The following is a 13729-nucleotide window of genomic DNA, read 5'->3' as shown; positions in this document are numbered from 1 at the left end:
GCTGCAAGTGATTATTATGAGGAGTATTGAACATGAAATTCAGGATGTTCCCTGAAGCTTGCAGGATGAGCTAATCGGGTGGTTAAAAAGGCATACAAGATGCCTACCTTTAACAGTCATGGCATAGATTATTAGAGCAGGGTGGTCATGTCAGAGCTGTACAGGAGTTTGGTTAAGGCACAGCGGGAGTACTGTGTGCAGTTCTGGTCACCACACTATAGCAAAGGTGTGACTGCGCTGGAGAGGGCACAAAGGAGATTCACCACGTTGTTGCTCGGTTGGAGCAATTCAGTGATGAAGCGATGTTGGATAAGCTCTTAGACAAGGCTGAGAAGTCCCTGATTGAAGTGTATATGTTTATGAGGGGCCTGGACAGAGTGCTTAGGAAACAGCTGTTCCCCTTAGTTCAAGGGTCAATAATGAGGGAACATAATTTAGAGATTTAGAGAGGATTTGAGGAAAAATCTTTTCACCCAGAGGGTGGTTTGAATCTGGAATGCACTGCCGGATGCGGCAGTATTGGCAGCAAAATCATATCCTTGAAAAAATTACGTTGATGATTGCTGAAATGCCATCACATTCAAGGCTCTGGGCCAAGGACTGGAAAGTGGGATTGGTGCAAATAAGTTGATGCACACTCAATGGGCTGAAGGGTCTCTTTTGTGCTGTATCTCTCTATGTTATGCTCCATTTATAGAGCATTGGTGAGAATACATCTCAAATACTGTGTGTTGTTTAGTCTCCTTCTTTCAGCAAGGATGTAAATGCATTGAAGGTGATCCAGATGAGATTTACTAGACCAGTACCTGGAACGCACAGATTGATTTTTGAGAGTCCATTGGACAGGTTTGGTTTGTTTCCACTAGAGTTTAGAAGAGTGAGGAGTGAGATCCTGACCATTTGACAGGGTGGATGTGGAAAAGGTGAGGGTGCAGCCAGACACTATTATGGTATTAGGCTTTTCCTTTTTAGGACAGCGCTGAAGTGTTTTTTCTCTTTGAGGATTGTACAACATTGAAAGCTGCTTCCTCAGAAGGCAGTGAAGACATAGTCATTGAACTTCTTTAAGGCAGATGTAGATAGATATTTGCTGGTCAGGAGAATCAAAGTTGATTGGGGAAGACAGGAATGTAGAAGAGAAGCAGATCAGCCAGGAACCTATTCAAAGGCTGAGCATCCTTGAGGGCCAAATGGCCTGCTTCTGCTCCTTATACATATGGTCGAATGTATCCATGCAGTATGTTCCATTATTTTAAGGCATTGTGATGGATAGCACATTTCCATTGATCTGTGAAGTGTGCTTAATGAACTGTAAAATGGAACAAAGTCTTGTATGGGTAATAATTTTACAATGCACAGATAGCCCAGTAATTGCTATATTGGCTCTAGGCATTATAAATTGTTTCACTGTATCTGAAATCACTTGGCAGATTCATCTGTAAGAAAAATACAGTACTTTCTTTTACCTTTCTGCTATGAATATTCTGTCTCTGAGTATGGTTCAGTTTTCCAGGCAATAAATTGACATCTATTCATAGCTCAACCCTTTTACTTTGGAAATTCTTATCTCTTTGTCACCTTTGAAATTAACTGTCCCAATGCTCTTCTTGTCCTGTCTCTCATTCTTCAACATTTGCCATCTATCAAAACTACCCAAAAGTTTGCTGTGCATACAATACGGCATATCAAGTCCTGTTCAGCCATCACACGTCACTGAAGGATAATGGCTCATTGTTCTTTGATATCATACATATTAAATTCTTATTCCTGTATTTAAATTGTAACATCCACCGTTCCCCCTTCCATACCTGTAACCTCCCACATCACATTTTCCTAAAACCTGCCTTATTTTGAATTGCCCATTCTTTTGGCCTTGTGAACCATCCCTCACATTACACACGTTAGCACTAGTGACTGTGTGCCACCTGCCAAGATCTCATGCTGTAGAATTCCCTCTTTAACACTCTCCACCTTTCTATTTTCTCTTCACCTTAAGAAACTCCTTAAACCCATCACTTCAATAAAATGTTTGCCTTACAATTCCTATTTCCGTGGCACAGCCCAGGATTCTATCGGTCCAGGTTAGTGGTGGCTTTGGTGATGGGGTGATTTCGGCCCAGGATTCCTTTCCGTGGATTCTGTGGCATCTTGTAGCCCGGGATCAGCGGCAGGGTGGGTCCTCGGGGCGGTTTCAGAATTCTGCGGGATCTTGCAGCTTGGGATTCTGGCTTCAGCGGCCGCTTCTGTCCCAGTGTTCAGGCAGCCTGGCGTGGCAGTCTTCTTCTCCTTCAGCTGCGGCTTCGTTGGCTTTTTATGGCAGCCCAGGAGATACGAATTGAACTAAGATGGACTTTGTGTTTATTTAATTTTTTTTTTAATCTATGCCTTCTGTTATTAATATAGACGCTATACTTTGGTGACTTAAACAGTTTTCACTGTTTTTTTATAAAAAGTACAAGTGACAATAAATTACTATTCTGTTCTATCCTATCTGTTCCTTCTTTGGCTCTGTATTGCTTCTTTCTTATCCTCTGTGATTCATCTTGGAACACCTTCTGTTGCTGTTGTGGACTCTGAACTAGCAAGTGTAGGTTTGACAAATCAGAACATCTGTCCTCTTTAATTAAATAGGAATCTTTATGCTACAGTACTAATAACTCTTCCTGATTTAATAGGATAATAGTTTAAATGCATCAATTCCAGTTCCCACCAATTACAGATTTCAAGTCAACACATTTTGTTTGTAGCAGAGGCTCCTACCAGACTCAGGGAGAATAGCCATCCATAAATACCCACTGGAGTCCCATGTCATAATTGGAGAGACTGCGGAAGTGATTTATAAGAATGGTTCCAAGAATGAGGAACTTCAGTTATGGGGCTAGATTGATGAATTTGGGACTGTTCTCCTTGGAGAGGAGATATGACAGAGGTTTTTAAAATCACTAGCAAGCTGGATAGAGTGATAGGGAGAAGCTGTTCACGCTCATCAAGATAAAAAGAGCATAGACTTAAAGTGATTCACAAATGAGGCTAGGGTGATGTGAGTAAAAGCTTTTTCTCTCAGTGAGTAGTTAGGGCCTAGAATGCACAGCATGGAAGTGTGGTGCAGACAGTTTCAATTGAGGCATTCAAGAGAAAATTAGATGATTATTTGGATAGAAATGATGTGCAGGGATATAGGAAAAAAACAGGAGACTAGCACTCGGTAATAGAACCAGCACAGACAAAGATGTGCCCTAGCAGTTCTATGATTCTGTGAATTGAATGCTGTTGGTATTCACCCACATCCTGAAAATGAATTTATTTGGACTTATCAAGGCCATTAGCAAAATTCACTGACAAAAATTCCAAATCAAACTGAAATCAATGGATGTATCCAAAAGTAATCATCTTGTATGTGTGAAAAATATTCCCGTATATCAGAGGGTTCTAACAGCATTGGCAGTAAAATATATCCCAGAAAAAACTTAGTTTAATATGCTGACAAAAGTCCATATTTTCCTCTAAAATCTTTAATGAAGATAAAGCTTTGTGTATAAATTGTTGAGGGAGACTTTGAGTTAATGCTATACTCTGTTTCCATTATTAAACATTTTTTCTATGCTTAGAAGTTACAAGATAAATAAAGGAAAGAAGTTTTTGCCACGGTGATCTGTGCAAAACACAAAAAATTCCTAGACTTGTAGCAGGCAATCTGTGGAAGTTTCAACAATGCACCATACTTACAGTGTAGCAGCAATGTCAAAGACAATGCATTGGATATGGCAGCTTTTTGTTTAATATTGCCTTATATCCAATTAACAAACTGTAATATATTTGAGCCAAAACACCCAAATAGGCTTCTAAGTTCCTCCTTAATAACTACATAAAATCACAACCAGGAACAGTTTTTATAGTGACTGCAGCATCATGAAACTAATCACATCCTTTTCATTAATGAAGTAGTAGACCTACAGCCAATTGCAGCCATGTGGTGCAGTAGTACTAATACAGCATTGATGTCAATGTCAAGAGCACATCCAGTAAAATCACAACATAGCCAATGCACAGGGTGTAATACTGAAAGCCAGCTCCAAGGAAGTTCTATAATGAGTGCAATACTAACGTAGGACACATTTTTCAATTTTTTAACCACTGTTCTGTGATCGTGTTATGAAATAGCTAAATGATTCTCTATTTCAATAAAAAACCCACAAACATAAATTTAAGGTTAAGCCAGTTAACTGTTTTTAGTGCAGACTATTGTGTGCCTGAATTCCAAGTATATGATTGTGATGGGCAACGTGCCCTACCAGTAACATGCCTTTACAATGGGCAAGATGTGCGGCTGCTGTTATGTTGACTTCTTGGCTTAACTCCAAGAGAATGTGCCAGCAAATTATTTGTGATCTTTGCTGCCAGCTTCCCATTATCCAACGTAACTCTGGGATTTTCTTCCAGGCATGACAAGAGACCAACAATACTGTCATTCAAATACAGCTGGTCATTCTATAATGTTATGCAAATGATGAGAATAAATTTGCCAGTATATTTTATGTTGTTTGAACCATGTTGGTTGCTTTGAAAGAATGTGCATTCCATGTTTGCAATGGTGATGGAAAGAATTTTTAAATTACTGTCTGCCTCAGTGTATAAGCACAAAGACAAAGACAGGGAGGGCTGATCCTTTATCTCAGATACTTAAGGATTAGGAAGACATGAATGAGACTGTTTCTGGCTTTGCTAACCCAAACCTGACTCCCAGAGACATAAGTGGGCAAGGATTGACTCTGAAACCCTCCCTCAGCTGGCCCTGAGCAGAGTCGGAGAAGTGGGAATACTGAGGCAGGCTGCTGGGAAGTCTGTAATCGGGGACTTATCCACCTCTGCATATCATTTCTATGTCTCTCATTCTTAAACTTCATTCCCTCTCGCCACCATTTGTACCTCATGCCCCTATATATCACACCAGCAGCCCCATTTCCCATGGTTCCTCTATACTTAACACATCCCTCATGCCCTTGTTACATTGGGACTCCACACCTAACCCAGATTAAGTAGAGTTCAAGCATTTGAACAACACCCTCCTTCCCCAGAACTGATGCCATTGTCACAGAAAGCAAATCTCCTTTCCACTCATTCTGCAATATTTATAATTGCTCCAGCCTATGCTCATTCATGTCTAGTTTGGTAACAATCCAAACATTATCAAGTTTGCGGTTCTGAGTTTTAATTTGGACCCAAATTCCTCCAACTCTTTCAGCAGATCATTCTTGTTGCTCCATTTATGTCATTAGTTTTTGCATAGTCAACAGTAACTGGGTCTTCCATCTCTTACTTCACATTCATTTTCAATTTCAAGGATTTGCTGTCAGTCTTGACAATGGGAAAGTATCATAGTCTTTTCTAAAGCCTTTTCCTGATGCAAAGGCAGTACCTATTCACCTCATTATTCTGTACCCTGTGACTACACATTCTGTTTTGCCCCACCCACTTCATTGTAGTCCTGCAACATGGTACATTGGTCAATTTTCTAGTCAAGCTGTTCCAGTATAGCTACAACACTGGCCTCTAACCGACAATGTGAACAATTGCCCAGGTATGTCCTGTAAACAAAAAACAGAATTAATCCAATCCAGCCAATTACCACCATCTGTTAAATGATGAAAGGTGCCATCAATTGTCCTATCGAGCAGCACTTGCTCAGCAATAACGTGCTCAGTGACAGTCAATTTGGGATCAGCCAGGGCCATTCAGTTCCTGACCTCAATATAGTTCAAACATGGACAAAATAATTCCAATGATGGGGTGAAAGTGACTGCCCTTGATATAAATGTTACATTTAACTGTGTGTGGTATCAAGGAGCTCCAGCAAAACTGGAGTCAAGGAGAATCAGGGGAAAAACTCTCTGCTGGCTTGAGTCATACCTGGCATAAGCAAAAATGGTGTCTGTTTATTGGAAATCAGTCTCCTAAGCTCCAGGACACTGCAGGAGTTCCTCAGAGTAGTGTGCTAGGCCCAGCCATCTTCAGTTGCTTCACCAATGAGATCAGCATTGGGGATGTTCGCTGATGATTGCATAATGATAAACACCATTAGCCTCAGTATCCTCAGATACCGAACTAGTCTGTGTCCAAATGCGGCAAGATCTGGACAATATTCAGCTTTGAGCTGACAAATGATGTTCGTGCCACATAAGTGCCAGCTGATGCCCACATCCAGCATGAGTGAATCTAACCATTATCCCTTGACATTCAATGGCATCACTTTCACTGAATTGCTTGCTATCCTGAGGTTACCATTGATCATAAACGAAACTGGGCTGGCCATATAATACCGTGGCTACCAAAGCAGGTCAGAGGCTGGGAATCCTGCACTGAGTAACTCACCTCCTGATTCCCCAAAGCCTAGTCACCATCTACAAGCCAAAAGTCAGAAGCGTGATAAAATCATGCCCACTTGCCTGGATGAGTGCAGCTCCAACAACACTCAAGAAGCTTGACACCATCCAGGACAAAGCAATCCTTTTGATACCACGTCCACAAACATTCACTCTTTTCACCACCATGCTCAATAACAGCAGTGTCCACCATTTACAAAATGCATTGTAAAAATTCAGCCGGACTCTTCAGACAGCACCTCCCAAATCCATGACCACTACTGCCAAGAAGAACAAGAGCAGTAGATAGATGGGAGCACCAGCATCTGCAAGTTCCCCTTAAAATTACTCACTATCCTGATGTTGAAATATATCTCTATTCATTCAGTGTCATTGGGCTGAAATCCTTAAACTCTCTTCTGAATAATATTGTGGATCTGTTTACACCAGACAGACTGTAGCAGTTCAAAGGGACATTTTTCACTGGAATGTAGGAGATTGAGAGGTGACCTTATAGGAGTCTATAAAATCATGAGGGGTATAGATAGGCTGAATGGAAGGTGTCATTTCCCTAGGTTGGGGGATTTCAAGACTGGGGACATTCTTTTTTAAGGTGGGAGGAGAAGGATTTTAAAATAGAGATGAGTGGCAAATTTTTCACACAGAGGGTGGTTCGCATGTGGAATGAACTTCCTCAGGAAGTCGTGGATGCGGGCACAGTTACAACCTTTAAAAGACACTTTAAATAAGTACATGAATAGGAAATGTTTGGAAGGGTATGGGCCAGGAGCAGGCAGGTGGGACTTGTTTAGTTTGAGATTGTGGTCAGCATGGACTGTTTGGATGGAAGGGTCTGTTTCCGTGCTGTATGACTCTATAACTCTAAGAAGGCAGCTCACCACTGCTTTCTCAAGGCCACCATGCCCGCATTCCATGAGTGAATAAAAACTACTAGCCCCTGATTGACAATTGCCAAAGCAGGCAGTTTCTCATAGAGTCATAGATTTATAGAGTTACACAGCACAGAAACAGACCTTTCAGTCCATGCCAACCAGCTATCCTAAGCTAATCTAGTCCCATATCCCTTTAAACACTTCTAATTCATGTACCCATTCAGGTGCCTTTTAAATGTTGTAATTATACCAGCCTCCACCACTTCCTCTGGCAGTTCACTCTATACACGCACCACCTTCTTTGTGAAAAAGTTGCCCCTTAGGTCCCTTTTAAATCTATCCCCTCTTACCTTAAATCTATGCACTTTAGCTTTGGTCTCCCCTACCTGGGGAAAAAGACCTTGACTATTCACACTATCCTTGCCCCTCATGTTTTTATAGGTTCTATAGGTCAGTCCTCAGCCTCCAATGGCCCAGCCTCTCCCAATAGCTCAAATCCTCCAATCGTGGCAACATCCTTGTAAATCTTTTCTGAACCCTTTCAAGTTTCACAACATCTTTCCTGTAGCAGAAAGACTAGAGCTGAATGCAGTATTCCAAAAGTGGCCTGACCAATGTCTTGTACAGCCACAACATGACATCCCATCTCCTATTCTCAATGTTCTGACTAATAAAGGCAAGCATGCCAAATGCCTTTTCCCCACCCTATCTACGTGTGACTCCACTTTAAAGGAAATTTGCACCTGCACCCCTCGATATGCTTGTCCAGCAACATTTCCCAAGGCCCTACCATTAACTGTATAAGTCCTACCCTGATTTGCCTTACTAAAATGCAACACCTCGCATTTATTGAAATTAAACTCTATCTGCCAACCCTCGGCCCATCAACCTATCAAGTCAAAGTCTTGTTGTATTCTAAGACGAGTTTGTTCACTGTCCACTATACCACCAATTTTGGTGTCATCTGCAAACTTACTAACTATATTCATATCGAAATCATTTGTATAAATAACAAAAAGCAATGGACCGAGCACCAATCCTTGCAGCACAGTGCTGGACACAGGCCTCCAGTCCAAAAAGCAACTCTCCACCACCAAACTCTGTCTCCTACCTTCAAGCCAATTTTGTATTCAATTGGCTAGCTCACAATGGATTCCATGCGATCTAACCTTGCTAACCAATCTACCATGTGGAACCTTGTCAAATGCGTTGCTGAAATCCATATAGACAACGTCTACCATTCTGCCTTCATCAATCCTCTTTGTCACTTCTTCAAAAAACTCAAGCAAGTTAGTTTCTGTGTACAAATTATTGAGTGTTATGAATGTAATATTCGAATAATGTGAATGTATTTATATTTTTCACTGCACAGTTCATTTCTCTTTCTTCCTAATTGACAAGTGACTCAATGCCTGACAGTATCTACTAAAATATTTTTGTTTCTTACTTGAATCATTCATACACAAAGGTATGTTATAAATTTCTAAACGACACATCAAAAATATTGAAGCTGCTTGCACTGCAGAGGGAGCAAGTATTGAAAGACAGAAAAACATCTAGGATTCCAATTAACTATTAAAGTGAAAGGAATTATTCCAGAATTATTTTGAAGTGTTACAAAAATAGTCAATTGCTTCAAAGTCCACACAAATTTAAATGGTTATGACATCGTGAATAACCCTGTGATGTTTACGAGAAGGTTTATGCCGAGGATGAGGTTTGACACAATTGCTCAATGTATTCTGTCAGGATATTGATTTACACTGACTTTTTCTTGGTTCTTGCTAGAAACTGTTTGAGTGAGTTAAATGGTCAAGTTTTCTCATCCATACTATTTATCTGTAGTTTTTTTTGGATAACACAGACTCTCAGATATGGGAAATTAATGTTGCATTCCTATGATGCAGTGTTTTATTTGGTAGTTCCTTCATAGTTCTCTTCAATTCCATCACCACTGAAATAGAAAGGCTACAGCATGTACCACCTATAACATACCTCATTCCTTTGACAACACTTTACAATACCACCACTTCAACCACCTAGAAAGATAAGGGCAGCTGACGCAAGGGAAATCCACCTAGTGAAATCTCCTTCAAACTACCCATCATTCTCACTCGAATATGTATCAACATTCTTTCTGTGTCACTGGGTCAAAATCTTGAAGTTCCTTCCATAACAGCACTGTGGGTCTGCCTATGCCCCAAGGATGTCAGTAGTTCAAGAAGTCAGCTCACGAGTACCTTCTTAAAGACAATTTACTGTAGAGTAATAAATGCTGGCCAAACCAGAAATGCCTACATTCTGTGAATGAATAAAAGAAAGTTCCTTACTCTTAGCCAAGTTACTAAAATTAGGTGCAAAATGGAAGCTGGATTATTCATTACTGCAGCAAGGTCAAACTTTGGTTTGAGTGTCTGACAGGCGTTCTGACTCATCAGGTATAAAAATGTGGTAGGTAAACTTCCACCTGATGGAAGTCTGACTTAAGTTTTCTCACTGCCTTCAGGAATCATATTCTGAAGAACAGTCAAAATGGTCTCGAAATGCTGGCTCCGTTTCTGTCTCCATGGATCCTGCCAGAAATGCTTAGATTTTCCAGCACGTTCTGTTTTTATTTCAGATTTCCAGCAGTATTTCACTTTTGTTCTCCCAAGCGTCTTTGGGTCCAGTAATTATAAACTGTGTCAAAAGATGACAAAATGGAGAAGGGGCAGAAAAATGAGTTATAACACTGCATTGAATTTTTTGCTGTCAGATATCACAATGATGTTACTGGAATACAGTGGAGTTGTAATACTTCACTTTTACCGAGCAGAAAATCCTAACATTCTTCTGTTAAAAATATCTTCTTTGCAGGTCACTTTATGTATCTTGAAGCTAGACCTGGAGGTTTGAAAGGTGATAAAGCCCATCTGAGAAGTTCAATATGGAAGGAATCGAGTGCCAAGTGCACACTGTCATTCTGGTATTATCTGTCACAAAAAGCTACAGGTCTTATAAGAATTTTTATTAAGGTAAGACCTTGGCCATAGCAATGTAAAGTGATTGCAAATGTAAGAATTTGACAAATATCCTTTAAATTGTAGTGTTGCGTGATAGTGAACTTTGCATCTAGTAGTGATTTATTCCAACACTGCAATCCCCAGTCCTCTCAGTACAATTTGTGGTTCATTGCCATGTCAGGGGTCAAAATTCCAAAGGGGCTCCCTTGGTTATTCAGGAATAAGGCATGTTCTAAGCATCCAATATGGAGTGTGGAACTCATTTCATGCCCCAAGAGCATTGCCCTCTCATTTGAAAAGTCAAAATTAGAGGCATCCGGGTTTCATGAAACAGGCTTTCTGCAAATTTAGTTAGAACCCTTACACATGTTTAAGGCCCCATTGTAAAATTGGCTATCCTGAACACTGTCAGCTTCAGAGCTTACAGGGACTGCTCCAGGTAAAATTTTTCTGAAAAATTTTACCTGAGTGTAAAACTGTGAAATATAAGAGTTGACATCCTGTTTCCATATTAAAATCAAAGGCTGTTGACTGCCAACATTCATCCTCTACTCCAGTCCACACCCTTTCTACCCTCGTTGCTGCTCTCCTGTTCCCCAGTCCTGTTTCTCAATCACCATCTCACTACGTCTCGTGGTCACTGCCTCAGCACTTCTCCAAGTCACTGCCTCAGGCCCTTTCCACCATTGCCTCATACCCTCTCCTGATCACTATTTCCGAGCTAATTGCCATTTCACTCCCTCTCAGTCACTGTCTCATTCCCTCTTAGTCATTGCCTCACTCTGTCTCTTATGAGTTGTCTTCACGCTCCCTCTCTTGAAGGCACCTCCTGGTTGTAACGAATATCAGCTCCTCTAACTCTACTGCGATTTTATTTAATGCATTAAAATGTTGCTCTCCTATTTGCAGCTTCATGCTTTGGTTTAAACACATTGGCATTTAGAAGAATGAGAGGCAAACCCAATTGAACCATACAAGTTTCTTAGCGGGCTTGACAGGGTCAATGCTGAGAAGTTATTTCTCCTTGTGGGAGAGTCTAGGACTAGAGGGCATGATCTCAGAGTATGGGGTCACTCATTTAAAACTGAGCTGTGGAGGATTCTTTTCTCTCAGAGAGTACTGCACGGGGCTGTTCTGACTGAATCATTAAGAAGATTCAAAGCTGATTTTTGTTCAGTAACAGATGTGGAGAAATGGTAAGAAATTGAAGTTGAGGATTATTAGATCAGACATAGATTCATACAGCACGGAAAATAGACCCTTTGGTCCAACACGTCCGTGCCAACCAGACATCCCATTCTAACCTAGTCCCATTTCCCAGCATTTGGCCCGAATCCCTCTAAACCCTTCCTAATCATAAACCCATCTAGACCCCTTTTAAATGTTATAATTGTACCTGCCTCCCCCACTTTCTCTGGAAGCTCATTCCATATGCACACCACCCTCTGTCTAAATAAGATTGATCTCATTAAATGATGGAGCAGACTCGATTGGCAAATGGTATACTTCTGTTCCTGTATCTTATGGTCTTTACTCATTCTTTCTCTCTGTAACAACACATTGAACAAAATGTAGACAGACACACGTAATCAAACACTGAACAAGTGAACAATTGAATACTTCAATTACTATGTCATCTGAAAATGCAAAACAGCAAAATCATAACTTCAAAAAATCAATTTAAGTGTGTGGAGTCTTCAACTGCTCAAATCCTCCAAGCACACTTCTGTCTTCTTGTGAAAATTATTAACAAATTCTAAAAAAATTATATGTAATCATTTCATTTAATTTAGTTTGTTGACAATGAACCAATTATAGCCTGATGTAATTATTCTTGCAGTCCTTTTTTTTAACTTATCTTGTCTCTACATTTCATCAACAACTAGACTTTCTTTTTACTTAAACATTGTTTCATTTATTACTTTTTATTTCAATTGTTGTGTTCATTTTGCTGTGTAGTATTATTTACTCTGATTTTTGAATGTTGCTTTATCAGGTAAAACTTAACTGAAAGTGGAAATGAAGAGTACAATTCTTTTGTGAAACCCTGCAATATCAATTGATACTGTACAATGTCACCTAGGAAGCTTAAACATCACAATACAATGCTGGTAAAATGAAGCAAATTATTGACTAAGTAACGCAGGTTTTTTTTTCTTCACATTTGGGATGTGGTATCCCTGGAAACATGACTTTTGTTACATTTCCCTAGTTATCCTGAGAAAGTGGTACAGACCGTTGAAATCCATGTTTGCAATAGTATGACGCAAATGAATAGCTTGCTTGACTATTTCAAAAGACAGTTGAGGATCAACAGTGTTGGTGTTGGAGTAGGACACTTAATAAACAAGATGTTGTACAGGTTTCTTCTCTCAATGATGGCAGTGGATCAGTTAAATTATATACAGAAATCCATCTTGTTTCATGACGACGAGACTGATACAACACAGGTGAAGTAATGACTCCATTGGCATTGGGCTTCATGTTAGTGCCATGAACAAATGGCTATCCTCAGATTCACTGTTCTTCACAATTGGACAGGTCAGGACCTTGTTCATGTGCTATGCAAACTGTAGGAGGTCAGTTCAGGAGGTGGGAACAGCAAACCTTTTATATACAGGCTGAAGGCTTGGATCTTTATGAAGGCCCAGAAGGAATACATCTGTATATCCTGGGCCTGTGAAAATATCTCCAGGGCCTGTCTTTTGAGTAGTGGCCACCAGTTCCATTTAAAGTTCACTGGTTAGGCATCTGAACACGTAGCAGGGAACATAGAAAAAAGTTCTTCCAATTTGTGCCATTAGTTAGTGTTCAGTTTTTTGACAAACGACGTAGGAACTCTTAATGTTTTGATTTCATGGAATATATGTCTGTGAGTTGTCTGGCCTGGATATTAGTGATCACAGAAGCCAGTATGGACTGAGTGCATATGGATATGGCAGAGTCTTTGAAATTGACATTAAATTGTGAGTCCTAATGATGAAATAGTGAATTGTGGTGGACTGAATTTCCTTGAACTTATAAAAGTCACTTAGATTTGTTTCAAGGATACATAACACACATTTTTACTTTGTTTTACAGCAGTGGCTACAAGGTTACATTCTACCAACTGTATTGATGCCCCCATAAATTGTTGAATCACATCATGACTAACGTTTAATTCCATCATTTCAAGTCAAGAAAGCTGTGAACAATATCCAGAAATCAAATGAGGTTACTGAAACAATGGCACAGGATTAAAGAATGCAATGATATCAATGTTTATATTTATTGATTGAGTAAAAGAACATTTTCTTGCTCCTGTAGGCAAAAGAAATTTCAGGTTGCACTAAACTTGTCTCCACAGATCTGGTTTAACAATTGAGGGTATTTCTGTATTTAAGCCTTAGCCACAAGACGCTTAACTTGTTTTTGTTAAACAGCCTCCAGACTCTTGGTCAGGAATTCAGCCATATCCTAATATAAGGTAACTCTG

At 40.0% G+C, this 13729-nt stretch overlaps 1 protein-coding gene across 1 annotated transcript in view; it reads left to right on the top strand.

Moving 5' to 3' along the window:
- The window catches only part of LOC109926748 (MAM and LDL-receptor class A domain-containing protein 1), a 357436-nt gene that overhangs the window by 186224 nt on the left and 157483 nt on the right, over positions 1-13729 (top strand). Inside the window, exon 27 of the mRNA XM_048606938.1 lies at positions 10109-10266. Within this exon, the coding sequence (XP_048462895.1) occupies positions 10109-10266 (158 nt within the window). The remainder of the gene's footprint in view (positions 1-10108; positions 10267-13729) is intronic.

This window comes from Rhincodon typus, chromosome 2, assembly GCF_021869965.1.
Source record: "Rhincodon typus isolate 14 chromosome 2, sRhiTyp1.1, whole genome shotgun sequence".
Classification (NCBI taxonomy): Eukaryota; Metazoa; Chordata; class Chondrichthyes; order Orectolobiformes; family Rhincodontidae; genus Rhincodon; species Rhincodon typus.
This window is presented reverse-complemented; position numbering and strand designations above follow the sequence as displayed.